We start from the raw sequence: 16118 nt of genomic DNA, 5'->3' as shown, positions 1-16118 counted from the left end.
TAATCTGATGATGCTGCTGCTGTCAGTGAAAGCTCCATATGGTGCCAAACACTCACTGACCTGGATTTCTTCACTTTCTCGGTCCACAAAATTCTCCACACAAATCTGCTTAAACTCCAGAGGTTTAAAGCCCAGCCCGTGCCACAGAAAAGCAACTGCAGATCTGTTGATCTGTTATTTTTGTTTTAATACAGATCAAAGTAATAACCTAGAGGACTGCCCCTCAAGTGCAACGACGCTAAATCTGTCATTAAATTATGATTTGAAAGTTCAGTCAAGGTGCGTGAGGAACCATGCGCATTAATTGATGTGTAATCCTTTGACAGCAGCTGCAGAGATTTGAGCTTTGAGGCTTTACAGCCAACCAGAAGGAAATTCAGTTAACAGACTGTTTGGAGCACACAAGGACACATGATAAGATTTTTGTTGACAGAAAGTGTTGGGAATGTGTTGTTTTTATTGTACTAATGAACATAATTATTGACATGCATTAATTTTCTATTAAAACTATATGCAACATCAAGATCACAACTGAAGGGAAAAGCATTTATTATTGTTATGTAAAAAAATAGAAACGTTAGAAGTAAAAAAATAAAGATCACAGGAGGGAAAACTATAAAATAAAAAAAATTAATTAAGTCTTTTCTGGTCAGCAAGGCTGCATTTATTTGATAAAATACAATAACACTGTGAAATTTAAAACAGCTGTTTTCTATTTAAATATCTTTTAAAGCGTGATTTATTCCTGTGATCAAAGCTAAATTTTCAGCATCATTGCTCCAGTCTTCAGTGTCACATGATCCTTCGGAAATTATTCTAATATGCTGATTTGCTGCTCAAGAATCATTTTTTATCATCAATGCTGAAAACAGTCGTTAAGTTTTTTTCAAGATTCTTTGATGATTAAGTTCAAGAACAGCATGTCTTTACTGTCAGTTTTGATCAGCTGAATGTATATTTGCTGAATAGAAGAATTAACAAAAGTCCTAATTAAAAAAGTTTTTGAACTGTTGTGTAACTGTGTGTGCATAGCAAATACGAAACATGTATTTGAATTTAATTACTTGCGACTCTTTTGGTGTACACACACCAGAGTTGAAGCATTAGCTTTGCAAGTGGCAAAGAGACTGTAAGAAACCGCTGTACAACCTGATCTCATGACTTTTTCACAAAGAGTAAAATACATACCAAACATATCACTGCAGTTTCCAACAGAAATGTCCACCGAGTGGCGCTAAAAGGTGTTTATTTTTTTCCCCCAGAACAGATGAATGTAGGTTTTATGTGACTTTGGTTTTGTATGTGTCCTTGCAGTTCTGACTTGAAATTGAGTGGCGCTATAACTTTAATATATAAAATAACGTACCATCTGCACTACAACCTAACCTGAACAAAAGTGTGACGTAAAAACGCAATCGCAAGCATGCCATTTTAGCTTGTTTTTCAATCTCTCATCTTTCAGATTTTTCATCGTGAGTCATGTTATTCACGGGATTCATACCCAAAGATTCCACATCCTAAGTCCAATTCCATGCCGACTGTGCAAGCTTATTACCAGTGTTGGGAAAATTACTTTAAAAGTAATGCATTACAATAATGAGTTGTTCCCTAAAAAAGTAGCTAATTACGTTACTTAGTTACTTTTTATGGAAAGTAGGAAGAGCATCCGGCATAAAACGTGTCAAATCGGCTGTGCGGATCACCCCTGTTGAAAAGGAGCAAGCTGAAAGAGAGAGTTACTTTTTATGTAAAGTAATGCGTTACTTTACTTTTGCATTACTTTTTAAATCTGGGCAGGGCTTGCTTGTTTGTTTTTAACATAAAAAGTTCTATTTTTGGCAAATGTAAAAGCCTTTTCACACCAGAAGCCTCAGGTTTTTCATGTCTGTACAGTAGACCGTAGAAGAAAAAATGTGAACTTTTCAGCAATAAAAAAAGGAAAACAAATGTTAGATTATCTTGAGTATTTTTTGTTTATTAGTATGGATGAATTGGATCATCGAAGGTTGGCAGCAAAGACATTGGTTGATAAAATAGGAGTAAATACATAAAGGATATTTGTATTATTTAACATATTCATTTATTGCAGGTTTGCATTGAATTTCACTGTTTTTATTCATTTTGAGGAATACTGTATCTGTTTTTTTTTTAGTGAGTGAGATGAATTAATGCATGTTCACATTTATTTTAGAACTAAAGCAACATCTTATTCGCAATTTCGCTCAACATGGGAACAGGAGAGCTTTTAATCAATAAACGGGGAGGGAAGTAACTCTCTTGTCAATTAAAAATTTAATCCTAACCCATTTTGCCCAAAACTTTTTTTGTCATAAGATCAGGTAGGTATAGTATTATAATATAGGCCTATAACACATCTACACAACTAATTTTCCGAATTGCATCTTGAGAGTTTACATTTCCATCACTACATCAACTCAGAACTTGTGGTATCAGTCCAGGTTCTCACATGAATCAGTGTATTCTCTCTTTGTTAGGAAAAGGGGCCAAAGCAGGATGTTTCATCTGTGTTATCATAGTCCAAAAGAAAAGTGTCCAAATCGCCTTACTGCTCTTGCGGTTCCCCCTCATTCTGTTCCCAGTATTTTTGTTTCTTGCGTTTTCTCTCTGCCATGACCAAGGCACCGAAAACTGTCACAATCACAGTAGCGGTGATGACTAACACAGTAACGGTCTCAGCCACACACAACTGGCTGTCCACCCAAGCCAAAGAGGCTCCGGCGAGCTGCCAAGGCTCCCGACAAGTTACGTTGCGATAGTCGTCCACATGCAGATGCCTCACACTGAGCAGCTTGCTGAAGACACGGTGCAGGTCGCAGTCGCAGTTCCACGGGTTTCCAGCCAACTGCAGGTGCGTAGCAGCTGTGTGCAAGCTCAGAAATGTCTTGAAGTTTAGATGTTCCAGATGATTCCCCTCCAAACCCAACAGAGACAGACTGTGCAATGGTGCTAGTGCATTTATCTCGATCCGAGAGATGTTGTTGTTCCCCAAGAGGAGAACTTCCAGGGCAGGCAGCATGGTGAGAGATCCGTCTCGCACAACACCCAGGTGGTTCCCTTGGAGGTAAAGGTGGCGCAGGCGGGACAGGCCACGGAACACTCCTGATTCGAGAGATTGAATGCGATTGTGGCTGAGGTATAGCTTTTCAAGGCTCTCCAGATGCTCAAGGCCTGAAGGTTTCAACAGCACCAGCGCATTGTGGTCCAGACGCAACTCACGGAGAGAAGACAGGCTCTCTGAGAAGTTTGGAGGAATATGAGTGAGGTTATTACGGCTCATGTCTAGCTTCTCCAGGAAGGACAGAGAGAAGAAAGCCTGTGTGGGACAAAAGACATTTGGGCAAACCTACTATCTTCAACTAATAACCCAGAACTACAGTAGATTTGACAGTGCAACTCCCAATTGACAAAATTCAGCTATGTGGATTCAATAAATCAGGTGTGTCCTGATTCCCGTAGAGTTCATTGCCAACTCCAACCCAAAGTAAGAGTTTACTCCAAAAGAACTACTTTATTAAAATATTACTAATTTAATCAAAATGTACTATTTTACAAAAAAATAGTTCACCCTCAGGTCATCCAAAATGTAGATGAGTGTTTCTTCATCAGAACAGATTTAGAGAAGTTTAGCATTACATCGCTTGCTTATCAATGGATCATCTGTAGTAAATGGGTGCCGTCAGAATAAGAGTCCAAACGGCTGATAAAAACGTCACAATAATCCACACAGCTTTCATAATACTCCATAATCCATAATAAAGTTCTCAAAATCCACCACCAAATTTAACCCTTAAACTCTCCTTAAGTAGGTTTTATCTTTACTTTCTTTTGAAAGGATTGAAAGTGGGATTCCATAATGAATTATACATTTTTAATATTATAAACTATATATCATTTTTTTCGTTTACTTCTCAACTTTACATTTCTGCTGTGTTTTCATGGATATTTTGTACTTTTTTACCCATTTACTGCACAATTACTCAACTACGCCACCAAGTGGTTTATAAAAAAATACATTTTTAATAAAAAAATCACCTTAATGATGATCTAAATTTAATCTAAACTGTTTTTGGACATTGCTCTACGTGTTAGGGATACAGTGCTGCAATCTGCAGGTTAGTGGAAAACCTTTGAAGATATAGTTAAAGAAAGAAAGTGCAATGACCACATACATCCAGCAGAGGCCCTTAGGGACTAATTTCATTTTCACTTTATTTTTCTTCATGAAAACTTCTCCTCACAACGTTATGATATCCATTTTGTAAATATATATATATTTAAACATTCTGAAATAAATAAAAAATGTGTTTTTTGTAAAAGCTTAGAATTTTAGGTTTTTTTTTTTAGAATTGTAGAATTTTTGTCTTTCATCTTTCATCTGCACTTTTCCCTCTCTTCTCTCTCTTTGTGTGAGTGTTTGTGTAGAGTTGCATTTGTGCTCTAGTACCAGTCTTTCATTTATATATGAAAATTTTCAGATTTATGCCAGATATGTTGATTTTTTTATGCCAATTTCTATATAAATGCTCCCTGTTGCAGTTACACACGTACGTGTGTGTGTGTGTGTGTGTGTGTGTGTGTGTGTGTGTGTGTGTGTGTGTGTGTGTGTGTGTGTGTGTGTGTGTGTATGTGTGTGTGTGTGTGTGAGATAGAAAGTTTGTTCCACTTTGAGTTTATGCTCTAGGACCAGGCCTTTATTTAAATGTTATTTATTTCAGATTTAAACTGGATTTACTACTTTTTTTTTGGACAAACGAAATGAAAAAAAAAAACAGCTTTTTTTACTTTTCCCATTCATTTTCAATGTGGGGAGAGAGAGAGAGAGGAGAGAAAATGGTAATTTTTTTTACACACCTTTAGAACAACCGAATCAAGTCCGGATTTTTGTGTGTTTTTAGATTGATTATTTAGGAAAAGTCACAGAGTCTCATGCCCCTGAGATTAAGGGAACTTTTTTTTTTTTTAAATTAAGGAAGAGTCGAGTGGGGTCAGCCTGACCCCAAGGAGAGCTTAAGGGTTAAGAACTGTTTTCATTTGTAAACAGTGCATATTTCTCTTCTAAATCAGACAAGATGACTGGTTTCCTGGAGAAAGCAATATTATGAATAGCAGACTCATATTTTAGCCAGAAGCAATGGTTTGAAGTTAAAATGATGAATTGTTTATTACAAACCCACATCTTTTTGCTTCACATGATGTTAATTGATGGACTGGAGTCATGTGGATAACTTGTGGATTATTGTGATGTTTTTTTCATCTGTTTGGACTCTCATTCTGACGGCACCCATTTACTCCAGATGATCTATTGGCGAGCAAGTGATGTAATACTTAATTTCTCCAAATCTGTTCTAATGAAGAAAAAAAAACATCTAAATCTTGAATGGCCAGAGAGTGAGTACATTTTCAGCAAATTTTCATGTTCTTGGGTGAACTATCCCTTTAATTAGCTGGTTCAGGTGAATTTAAATAGTGTTGGAGCTGAACTTTGCAAGGGTTAGTGACTGGGTCCTTCTGAAATAAATGATCTTACCTGTGTTTGAAGAGCCTGGATGCTGCTGTCTGAGAGCACTAGAATACGCAAAGACCAAAGGCCAGCAAAAGCTCGACTCCGAATCTCCTTGAGCTTGTTTCCTCCTAGATCTAGGAGCCAGGTGCCATGGGGAAGTCCATGTGGGACGTCCTCAAAACCTCTGGCGTGGCAGTCCACAAGATCTGAGTGTTCATAGCACCGGCAGAGGTGACTACAAAGTCTCGAACTCCTCGATGTTGACAAAAGGAGTAAAAACAACACGATGGACGGCAACATGATGTGATGACAGCTTCAAGAGAGCTAAACGGAGCTCTGTCGAGGACTCTGCATGCGACAATTAACGCATCCTCAGCTTTCTGGGAGTTTCTATTAAAGGTTTTTTGTACTGAGACGGCAAACAGACTTTCACAGAGATAAGCAGAATATTCGCAGTGCAGCTGAAATGTCTGTCAGAAGCATTAATCGCCTTAAAACCATATGCGACTGAATTTCTTTTCCCCTCAAAACGCTCACACACGCAATAACAGATATTCGCAAAGGAAAAAAAATAATAGCCTACTGTACTACTAGTAGTATACACAGAATGCGTGGAACACCGAGTCATTGAAAAGTTATTGTTTTGTTCCTTTTCTCCACTTAATATACAGAAAAAACGTGGTTCTCCTAGTCAATAACAACAGTCCTCTTTCTGAGTTATTAAGTCCGGCTTCAGTCCAACATGCTCAGCGCACTAGTGATGGGAAGACTCGTTTCCGCGAATCGGTTCTTTCGAACATGTTTAAACGATTCTTTTACGTCATAACGCAGTCATATGTGACCCTGGACCACAAAACCTGTTATAATGGTCAATTTTTTAAAATTGAGATTTATACATCATCTGAAAGCTTAAAACTATTTGAAAATTTGGAATCTGACTGTGCAAAAATCTAAATATTGAGAAAAATCGTACTTAGCAATGCATATTACTAATCAAAAATTAGGTTTTGATATATTGACAGTAGGAAATTTACAAAATATCTTCATGGAACATGATCTTTACTTAATATCCTAAGAATTTTTTGCCATGAAAGAAAAATCGATCATTTTGACCCATACAATGTTTTGTTGGCTATTACTACAAACGTGGTCCAGGGTCACATGTAAAAATAGTAATTATATGCTTTAAAACGTTCCAAAAAGTTGAATGTAGGCTATAGGAAAATTTGGGACCAGAAATTTAATTTGACACTGAATTTGTTCTGACACCGTTTAACTCTTAAGAGTCTGTTATTATCATTTTCTAAACTATATTCAGTCCAACATGCTTTCCATGATTTCCATTTTAGGTCTGATAAATTTACATAAAACACCTAGCGTCCAACGTGATTTTATTACGCACTATTGTCTAAATTTAGAAATATGTAGTCAATCCTGTTACACAACAATGAATTACTACCATATATCCCCGGAACTCTGTCTTAAGTGGATTTTAAAGACGTGGGCGGATTACAAACTGATTTCATCGTTTTACCTCATTATGCAACTTGAACCATTTTAAACCTGGCCGTCTAATATGGCAGTGGTTAACATCTATTTCATGATGTCCTAATAACCTGGATGTGCGATGGGGGTCAGGGGCAGAAACATGAGATCATGCGTGATTAAATAATGCATACGTTTGTACGTGAATAATGGAAAAACTTCAGCATCAATGATTCATTCCAGTCAAGGCTGTAAACATTCATTCAAACTCATTACACAATGACAAGGGATCCCCTTTGATTCCCTGACAAAATGAGTCACTAGCCCCAAGTTAACTAAGACCTTTATTCAGTATGCCATCAAAATTAGAGAACAACCTATAAATACTCGAAATATTGTTAATCTTCTCCACTCAAAATTTGAAGGAATATCAGCTGATAGGTATACCTCTGTTCTAATATAATACTTTATTTTGTGGAAAACACGGTGATCAAAATGAGATAAGCACGAAATTATATTGCAACTAAAATTTTGAAGGGTTCAGCTGTCAGAAATTAGTAGAGGCCCTTGCTTTGAATGACTTCAGCACATCTGTGGCTGACTTTTAGTCCAACTTCTCTTAAACACATAGACGAGATCCTTACCCTGTTCAGCACTGAACTTGCAAGCAATTTCAGCTGCAGCGTTGAACCGATTTCCCATTGAGATTCTCTGCATTATCCTGTCTTCTTGTGCATTTGTCTCCTATGACTGACCAGCCTTTTTGGTGTACTTGAATGAATTTGTGTCTTTGTAAACCTGCAATATTCAAGAAATCACAGATTTGGAAAGACCAGCTTCTCTTGCAATGGCTGAAAGGTTCATCCCTTTGGCCTTCATCTGGACAACCTCTTGTCACAGGGTTTCAGTCACCTCTAAGCAGCCCGCCATCTTGCAATCTCAGTGAAAATTGGAGGAATGCTGCCAGTTAAATAGGGTTTGTCATATAATTAAGAAAATAGCACCAGGTGCCAGATTAACACCAATAACTTGGAGGTATCTGGAATTGTTCTCTAATTTTAAATTCTTCTTCAAATATCTCATTTAAGTCTTTTGTACTGTGCTTCAGAATACAATTAATTTATGAAATATACTTCATAACGAAGGTGAGGTTTGGTCATTGCAGTCTGACTTTTCTTAAATGTCCCAAGACAGATTCTTACCCTGTTCAGTGCTGAACTGGCAAGCAATTCCAGCTGCAGTGCTGAACCAATTCCCTATTGAGAGTCTCTGCAATATCTTGTCTTCTTGTGCATTTGTCTAATATGGATGACCAGCCTTTTTGGAGTACTTGAATGAATTAGTGTCTTTGTAATCCTGCAATATTCAAGAAATCACAGATTTGGAATGACCAGATTCTCTGAAAGTTTCATCCCTTTGGCCTTCATCTGGACGACAACCTATTGCAGAGTTTCAATCACCTTAGAGCAGCCCACCATCTTGCAATCCCAGTGAAAATGAGAGAAATGCTGTCAGTTAAACAGGGTTTGTCAGATAATTAAAGAAAATAACACCAGATGCCAGATTAACACTAATAATTTAAAGGTATCTGTAAGTGTTCTATAATTTTGATCAGTTCTTTTTAGTTTAATACTTTGGTTCAGAACACGATTAAAAAACAGCCCTTCTACTCCTGTTAGGATAACTTCAAATATGACTAAGCAGTGACCTTAAATTTATGACATTTTACGCAATTGTTCATACAATAAAACAGAGATGAAAAGACAAGTGAGGTTTTTCTCTTTTTTATTTCTTCATTACTATTTAAAAATAAAAAATAAAATACTGCGAAAGAAACCTATAGGCGAACAGCAACCCCGTTAACACACAGCGCTATAAACTGGTGTGCAACGCGGATGCCCGTCACAGCTTGGCGCCACTGCTAGAGCCTCCATCAGGCTACAAGGTTCACGAGGCTGGGACGGGGAGGATTTCGGCTTTGAGCCAGCGCTGCCCGTCCCCCCTGTCCCAGTCTCTTAACATGGCAAGATATCGCTTGAACATTTCCTTTCCCCAAAAAGGTGATTACAAATATTCCCGTTCAGAAAAGAGATCAGTCCTGTCGTGAGAGGTGAGCGAGATATGAGCCGTCTAAGCTGGAATAACAAAGAAATGCAAATCTCTCATCGGACACTGCATGTACCCTTCCAGTTTGGATGTGTTTGGAAATAATAAAAACAATACAAACATTGCATCGTAGAAAATGGTCCCACTATGGAAGAGGTATTCAAAATGGCAATTACAGGACCATTATGGAAGAAAATGACAACTTAATATATTACACGTAAACTGAAAGGATGCTTACAGTACTCAAGAGTGTTACTCCTTCGTCTATCACTTGAAAAGTGACACTTGAAAGTAAAACAAAGGAGTTTTAGATTTAAAACATGTTTGAGAAAATGAGATGTTGGGTAGATGCTAAGTGCAATTCAATTTCTCGTTTTTTGTCCTTCAGCCCTCAGTCAATCTAAAACTAAAAATAACAAATAAACCCTGCATGTGTGCTAAGGAAATCAAATGGTATTTATCCAGTCTGAAAGGCTTTATAACTTAAGAAAATAGTTTTTGTTCTACCCTCACACACTTAGTGCCATATCTTGTAGTGGTAGAAAGGAAGATTATGGATTAGAAATGTGATTTCTTTGTTGGCTAAGCACGATGAAATGAACAACTGGGTTATTTGATGACACAAGGAAAAAAAAAAAAAAAAAAAAAGGAGATCCGACAGGGTGGGATTGGGGGGGTGAGTGACGTTGAAAGGGATGTCAAATGGTTTCTATATGAAATGATATTCTAAGACGGCACTCTATTTTTGCCCTCTCTTTTGTCAGTGGAAGCAGTTTTTCTCTTCAGATGTGTAGGACCGTCATCCCTGCTCAAAACGCTGAGTATCAGCTATCTCAACCTTTGTCTGGCAATTGGTTTAAAAAAAAAAAAAAAAAAAGAACATCAGAAAATATTAATTTAAAACAAACAACACTTCCTTTGTCAGCATAATGTTCCCTCTCTCTGAGCCTGGGCTCATGATGATAAAGCAGAGTCTTTCTGTGTTTGTTGAGCTTGCTGTGAATGCTGCACTGGTTTTTGGCTCTCCACATCTCGAAAATGTTTCTCGACCTGTGGACAGAGAGAACTAAGTTTAGCACAGCAAATCATCTTTTTTTCTATTGTCATTATATCAATAGGATGTTAATAGATAATGTTTTGGTCATCTGTAATTTCCATTTAATTGGAGTAAGAGCTTGTACTACGTGCCTTAAATGATAAAATCCTGAGGCAGATGATTATATGACCATAAAGACTTTATAAATCAGCCAGATGAATGCAGTTTTCTTTTTTTTTCTTTTTTTAAAGAAGTCTCTTATGCTCATTAAAGTTACAGGAAAAAAGTAATTATATGAAATATTATTGCAATTTGAAAATAACAGCTTTCTATATTAATTAACTTTAAAATATAATTTATTTCTATGATGCAATGCTGAATTTTCAGCATCATTACTGCAGTCTTCATGATCCTTCAGAAATCATTCTAATATGCCGATTTATTATCAATGCTGGAAACAGTTGTGATTTGCTGTTCAAGAAACATTTTTTTGCAGAAATCGTGATACATTTTTTCATGTTTCTTTGATGGAACAGAATCAATGTAATTCATTCTTGCTGAATAAAAGAACTATTTTCTAAAAAAACAAACAAAAAAAAAATCTTACTGACTCCAAACATTTAAACACTCTTTAGAACAGAGTGCAGAGTTAAGACGACTTACTATTTTCCGCACGTGGCTTAAAGCGCTGCCCTCCTTGCCTTTACAGTTGTCCACTTGGTATGGCGGACTGATGACCACATCATCCATCACTAGGATGTTTTTCTCCTGCCATTTGCAGTCTTTGATGCTGTGGTTGAAGACACCAGTTGTTTGATATAATCACATTTGTTAAGCAATTCATCCACAATATAGAGGATTGTTAATAATACTTATCACAGAACCCAAAGATAAGCCAACTGAAGTCAGCATGTTAATATTCCCATCACTTACGTTTTATGAATGGTCTGGAACAGCTGTTGGCCGTCTACAGAAACACCAGCACTAATTGCATAAGCTTGCGACAGCTTGTCTTCCTTTTCCTCCCTTGCTCTATTTACAAGCTGCACAGAGATGAAGAAATATAAAAATATTACAAACAAACACATTAAACTAAACATGCAAATGAATTAGGTCATCATCTGGCCCTACCTTGTTAAAATTGAGAGATGCTAAAGGGGGAGGAGTTTCAGCGCGGTCACTGATGACGTCCACATCCGACACGTAGGCCAAGTTAACAAGCACCACATCGCTGAGATTGGGTTTACCGCTGGCCGCGGCACATTCTGATGACAGCAGTCAAGGTAGATGTTTGGCAAATGCAATGGATCCCACACACAGAGAGAAGGAAGCCACCTACACTCTTAAAAATGAAGGTGCTTCACGATGCCATAGAAGAACCTTTTTTGTCTGAATGGTTCCATAAAGAACCTTAAACATCTGATGAGCCTTTCTGTTTCACACAAGGTTCTTTGTGGCGAAAGAAGGTTCTTCAGATTATAAAAAGGTAAGAAATAGTTGGTTCTTTAAAGAACCTTTGACTGAATGGTTCTTTGTGGAACCAAAAATGGTTCTTCTTTGGCATCGCTGTGGAGAACCTTTTAAAGCACCTTTATTTTTAAGAGTGTAGGTAGGCATTATCATGGGATCAGTGTTGTGGACTAGCTGTAAGCCATACTTTGTGTATTTCTCCACTCTAGTTTCATGTTTAGCATCTCATGTTAACAAACAGGATAAAATGACATGAACGTCTGTCAGTAAGGAGATGAGTGTCATGGTGGAGGCTGCTTATTAGCGTGACAGAGTGCAATCAGATATGAGCAGTGTTCAACTGAGGAGACTGGTACTGCGGTCACTAAAGTGCTCTTGATAAGATATGAAGATTTAGGAAGATTCTTAATAGTTTAGTCCAAGTTCAGTCCAAATCACTCAGTTGTAGAAAACAAGCAGATATTCTTCTTTAATACTTAAAAAGAAAACTTGAAGCAGCAAAGCTACTGATGACAGCAAAAATCATCACTGCTTAAGCTGACTGACCGCAGTATAATATATATATATATATATATATATATATATATATATATATATATATATATAATGCCAGCATTCATCTGCCTCACTTGTGTAAGTGCAAACACGCACATCTCAAAAATGTGCTACCCTCGGATGTACATTACAACATGGAAGAAAAGATATGCCACTACTTCCGTTCATTATGATCACGTTCTGCAATATAAAATCACTGGATGTAAACAATGCCACTGAACCAAGCGAAACTCACATATTTTGCTGATTATTGCTGCTGAAAATGGTCAATTATTGTCATGTTTTGATCGGTCAGACCGGAATAAACATTTGGAGTACTATAGACTGACAAAAGTTATAACAAATCATGGAGAAGAGTTTAAAAACTGTCTGAGGAACAAAAAGCTAAACCAGGACTTCCAGGGCAAGAATCTTGACAACATTTGTGTTTGCTCTTATTTCCAGACAGGTAGGTGAAATATTAGGCTAATGTCTTAATACTGCTTGTCCGCATCTCTACCACCCATTAACTTTAGTTTGTCAAAATATTGTGCCCTTTCCTGCTCACTAAGTCCTTCTCTTTATGATTTAGCAGCTTCCACAAGATTTGTCTATGGCTTAGACAGCATAAATTAGCAGAACAATGTATTCAGTAGTACATTAACCGTACATTAATTGATCATGTTCCATGAAGATATTTTTCCTACCGTAAATATATCAAAGCATAATATTTGATTAGCAATATGCATTGCAAAGAACTTCTTTTGGACAACTTTAAAGGCAATTTTCTCAATATTTAGATTTTTTTTTGCACCCTCAGATTCACGGTTTTCAAATAGTTGTATCTTGGCCATATATTGTCCTATCATAACAAACCATACATCAATGGAAAGCTTACTCATCTTTCAGATGACGTATAAATCTCAATTAAAAAAAATTGACTCTTATGACTGGATTTGTGGTCCAGGGTCACATTTAAAGAGCAATGATCTACAATAATGGTTTTTGGTCATAATTTTGCATCCATATGAGCTCCTATTTTCACAAGCATTGAGGGTTTGAACTTATGTCACAGTTTGGCCAGTTGCTAATTTATGCTGTCTAAACCACAGAAAAAAAATGTGTGAAAGCTGCTAAATCATATGGAGGAGGCGTTAGTAAGCAGGAAAGGGCACAATATTTTGACAAACTAAAGTTAATAGGTGGTAAAGATACATACGAGCAGTATTAATTAAGATATTAGTCTAATATTTCACCTACCTGACTGGAAATGATAAGAACAAACATGAACATTGTCAAGATTTTTGCCCTGGAAATCCTGGTTCAGTTTGGCCAACCACAAATGCCTTTTGTTCCTCAAGACAAGTTTTGGCACTCTTCTCCTTGATTTGTTATAACTTCTGTCTATAGTACTCCAAATGTTTTTCCCAGTATGTTTGTTTAGTACAGCCCAAAACAGGACAATAATTGACCATTTTCAGCAGCAATAATCAGCAAAATCTGTGAGTTTCATTCGGTTCAGTGGCACTGTTTATGTTCAGTGCCGCCAATATGGCCGATTGATGACGTGTCGTGAAAAAACTCTATAATTTAGATGCACTTTTGTAAGTGAAAACAGTTTAAAACACTGATTAAAGCAATTGGGTAAATTTAAGTATTTGACATTAGAAATCCATTACAGGGGGCAAATGTTAAAGTTAATTTCAGACCATGGAGTAAAATAATGCAATAGCTGGCTGAGCTAATCAACTGAAGAGGCCTGACAACCAAATCACAGTAAAACTAAGTTTCAGAAATCTCCTTATTTAGAACAACTGATCAATGGCTTCTCACTATCCTAGGATTTTGACATATAATAACTGTTATTTGAATATTAAATAGGAATGGCAGCACATCAGCAGGTTAGCAAGCAAACCACTGGGAGCTCATGGTGAGCAACAAATGCAATGATTAAAATCGGGCATGATGTATAGGAGAAATAAAACAGAGTGTGTGTGTTTAAAAACGGACTAAAATGCCTCGTTTAAAACGGTTGTTGAACACGAGGATGCGCATTTTGTGTCGGGCAGAGACTGGGCTGTTAGCGATCAGGCTAGCTGACGCCCCCTAAGGACGCATGCGCACATCTTAGCACGACAAAGCAGCAATGCTGTATTCGACAGCCTGTCCACCCTCATTCACTTCCATTATGGCCGGGTAACTGCAGTTCAAACCATGCTGCAAATAAACGCGCTTCGGTTTACGTCGGAAGCATTCAGGTTTTCTAAATTGGATCTGCACTTGACTTGTCTATGATTGTTTGAGATGACTGGATAATGATGTTAATTCGCTAAGGCGTTTGACTGAGCCGAATCCTTCAACAGTAAACGAATCATTCAAGTTCACCTTCATCCACAGACTCGTTTTTCTTTCCTAACTAACCATTCTCATTTTCTTTTTACCACATATGTGAACCACAAAAACAGTCATAACGGTCACTTTTCTGAAATTGAGATGTATGTACATCATCTGAAGGCTAAATAAGCTTTCCATTGGTGTATGGTTTGTTAGGATAGGAGAATATTTGGCCGAGATACAACTATTGAAAATCTTAAGATGCAAATAAATCCAAATATTGAGAAAATCGCCTTTAAGGTTGTCCAAATAAAGTTCTTAGCAATGCATATTACTAATTATTTACGGAAGGAAATTCACAAAATATTTTCATGGAACATGCTCTTTACTTGCTGATTTCTGGCATAAATAACAAATCGACTATTTTGACAAATATTTTTGCTGCAAATATACCCGTGCTACCCAAGACTGGTTTTGCGGTCCAGGGTCACATATTTAATTTGATATTTAATGGGGCCGAAGAATTATTAAAGAACTATTAAAATGACAGGGACCTTTAAAAGAAAATTGATAATTTGGGGCTATACTTTTAGGCTATGTATCGTACTTTCCTCCTAATTTGATATCAGTTCATCTTCAAAATTGAGAAATAATTTAAAAATGCTCGCTAAAACAAAAATGACCAGCGAGTTGACTCAAAAGATTTGACTTACTGGAATGAATCTCCACAACTAAAACAACGTCAATCAGACATCACGACTTTGCAACCGTTTCTCCACAAGTAAGCAAAATCTACACAATATGTGACCCTGGACTACAAAACTAGTCATAAGGGTCATTTTTAAGGACAAAATTTGGCCGAAACACAACTAGCTTATTGAAAATCAGGAATCTGAGGTTGCAAAAAAAAATCTAAACATTGAGAAAATCGCCTTTAAAGTTGTCCAGACGAAGCTCTTAGCAACGCATATTACCAATCAAAAAGTACGTTTTGATATATTTACTGTAGAAGAAAGTGACTAAATATCCTATTGTTTTTCGGTCATTTTGAACCATACCATGTATTTTTGGCTATTGCTACAAATATATCCGTGCTACTTGTTATGACTGGTTTTGTGGTCCAGGGTCACATTATATAATTAGTTACACGAGGACCGAGTAGAAATATTAGTACTATTATTATCATCTGTAACACTACATTACTTAAAAAACAACTCAGCTTAATTCTAAGCTGTCCGAGTCCAAACATGTGTGTGTTATCGAGAGCGTATATGAGCTAAAGAGCACTCGATTAAAATGCAGTAACCAATCGGAGGTTGAAATGCGCCCCACCTGACTCAGCATGCGCTAAACACGGAAGCGAACGCCTAGTGGAGTGTGTTCACCGCGCTGAAAATGTCTTTGGCATTACCCCAGAGCAGGCCTCTTGCAGTTGTGGATCCCGATGATTCAATGACAAGCCGACACGACAAAAGGATACTCAAAGTCAGCATCTTGGACGGGTAGTCAAAAGCGACGACCTCTCCTTGCAAGCGCTGCCCCAGGCAGGTGATGCAGGAGACATGGCTCCCGACGCTGAAATACTCCCCTGGACCAGGAGCCGCCATCTTCTCCGCCAGGAAACGGGAG

The 16118-nt window shown here is 37.3% G+C and overlaps 2 protein-coding genes across 2 annotated transcripts; both read right to left on the bottom strand.

Annotated features, from left to right (window-relative positions):
* Positions 1-1973: 1973 nt before the first annotated feature.
* On the bottom strand, positions 1974-6255 carry LOC141323427 (uncharacterized). The gene is made up of 2 exons (XM_073833477.1): positions 5549-6255; positions 1974-3334 (listed from the first exon to the last, which is right to left on the bottom strand). The coding sequence occupies exons 1-2, from the start codon at positions 5822-5824 to the stop codon at positions 2564-2566; spliced, it is 1047 nt and encodes a 348-aa protein (XP_073689578.1). The 5' UTR covers positions 5825-6255; the 3' UTR covers positions 1974-2563.
* A 2522-nt stretch (positions 6256-8777) lies between these two features.
* lsm12a (LSM12 homolog a) lies at positions 8778-16118 on the bottom strand. Its single transcript, XM_073833476.1, has 5 exons — positions 15970-16118; positions 11283-11416; positions 11085-11194; positions 10815-10941; positions 8778-10165 (listed from the first exon to the last, which is right to left on the bottom strand). Exons 1-5 carry the CDS (start codon positions 16094-16096, stop codon positions 10070-10072), a joined length of 594 nt encoding a protein of 197 aa, XP_073689577.1. The 5' UTR covers positions 16097-16118; the 3' UTR covers positions 8778-10069.

The sequence above is a fragment of the Garra rufa genome, chromosome 1, assembly GCF_049309525.1.
Source record: "Garra rufa chromosome 1, GarRuf1.0, whole genome shotgun sequence".
NCBI classification, from domain to species: Eukaryota; Metazoa; Chordata; class Actinopteri; order Cypriniformes; family Cyprinidae; genus Garra; species Garra rufa.
This window is presented reverse-complemented; position numbering and strand designations above follow the sequence as displayed.

Bases quoted from the DNA above. Each gene is read 5' to 3' on its own strand.
- LOC141323427 (XM_073833477.1), bottom strand. From the start codon at position 5,824: ATGTTGCCGTCCATCGTGTTGTTTTTACTCCTTTTGTCAACATCGAGG. The intron at 3,335-5,548 runs GTAAGATCATTT...TGTCCCACACAG, and splicing joins TCCAGGCTCTTCAAACACAG to GCTTTCTTCTCTCTGTCCTT.
- lsm12a (XM_073833476.1), bottom strand. From the start codon at position 16,096: ATGGCGGCTCCTGGTCCAGGGGAGTATTTCAGCGTCGGGAGCCATGTC. The intron at 11,417-15,969 runs GTATCCTTTTGT...TGCTGTCATCAG, and splicing joins GTCCAAGATGCTGACTTTGA to AATGTGCCGCGGCCAGCGGT. The intron at 11,195-11,282 runs GTAGGGCCAGAT...ATCTCTGTGCAG, and splicing joins CATCTCTCAATTTTAACAAG to CTTGTAAATAGAGCAAGGGA.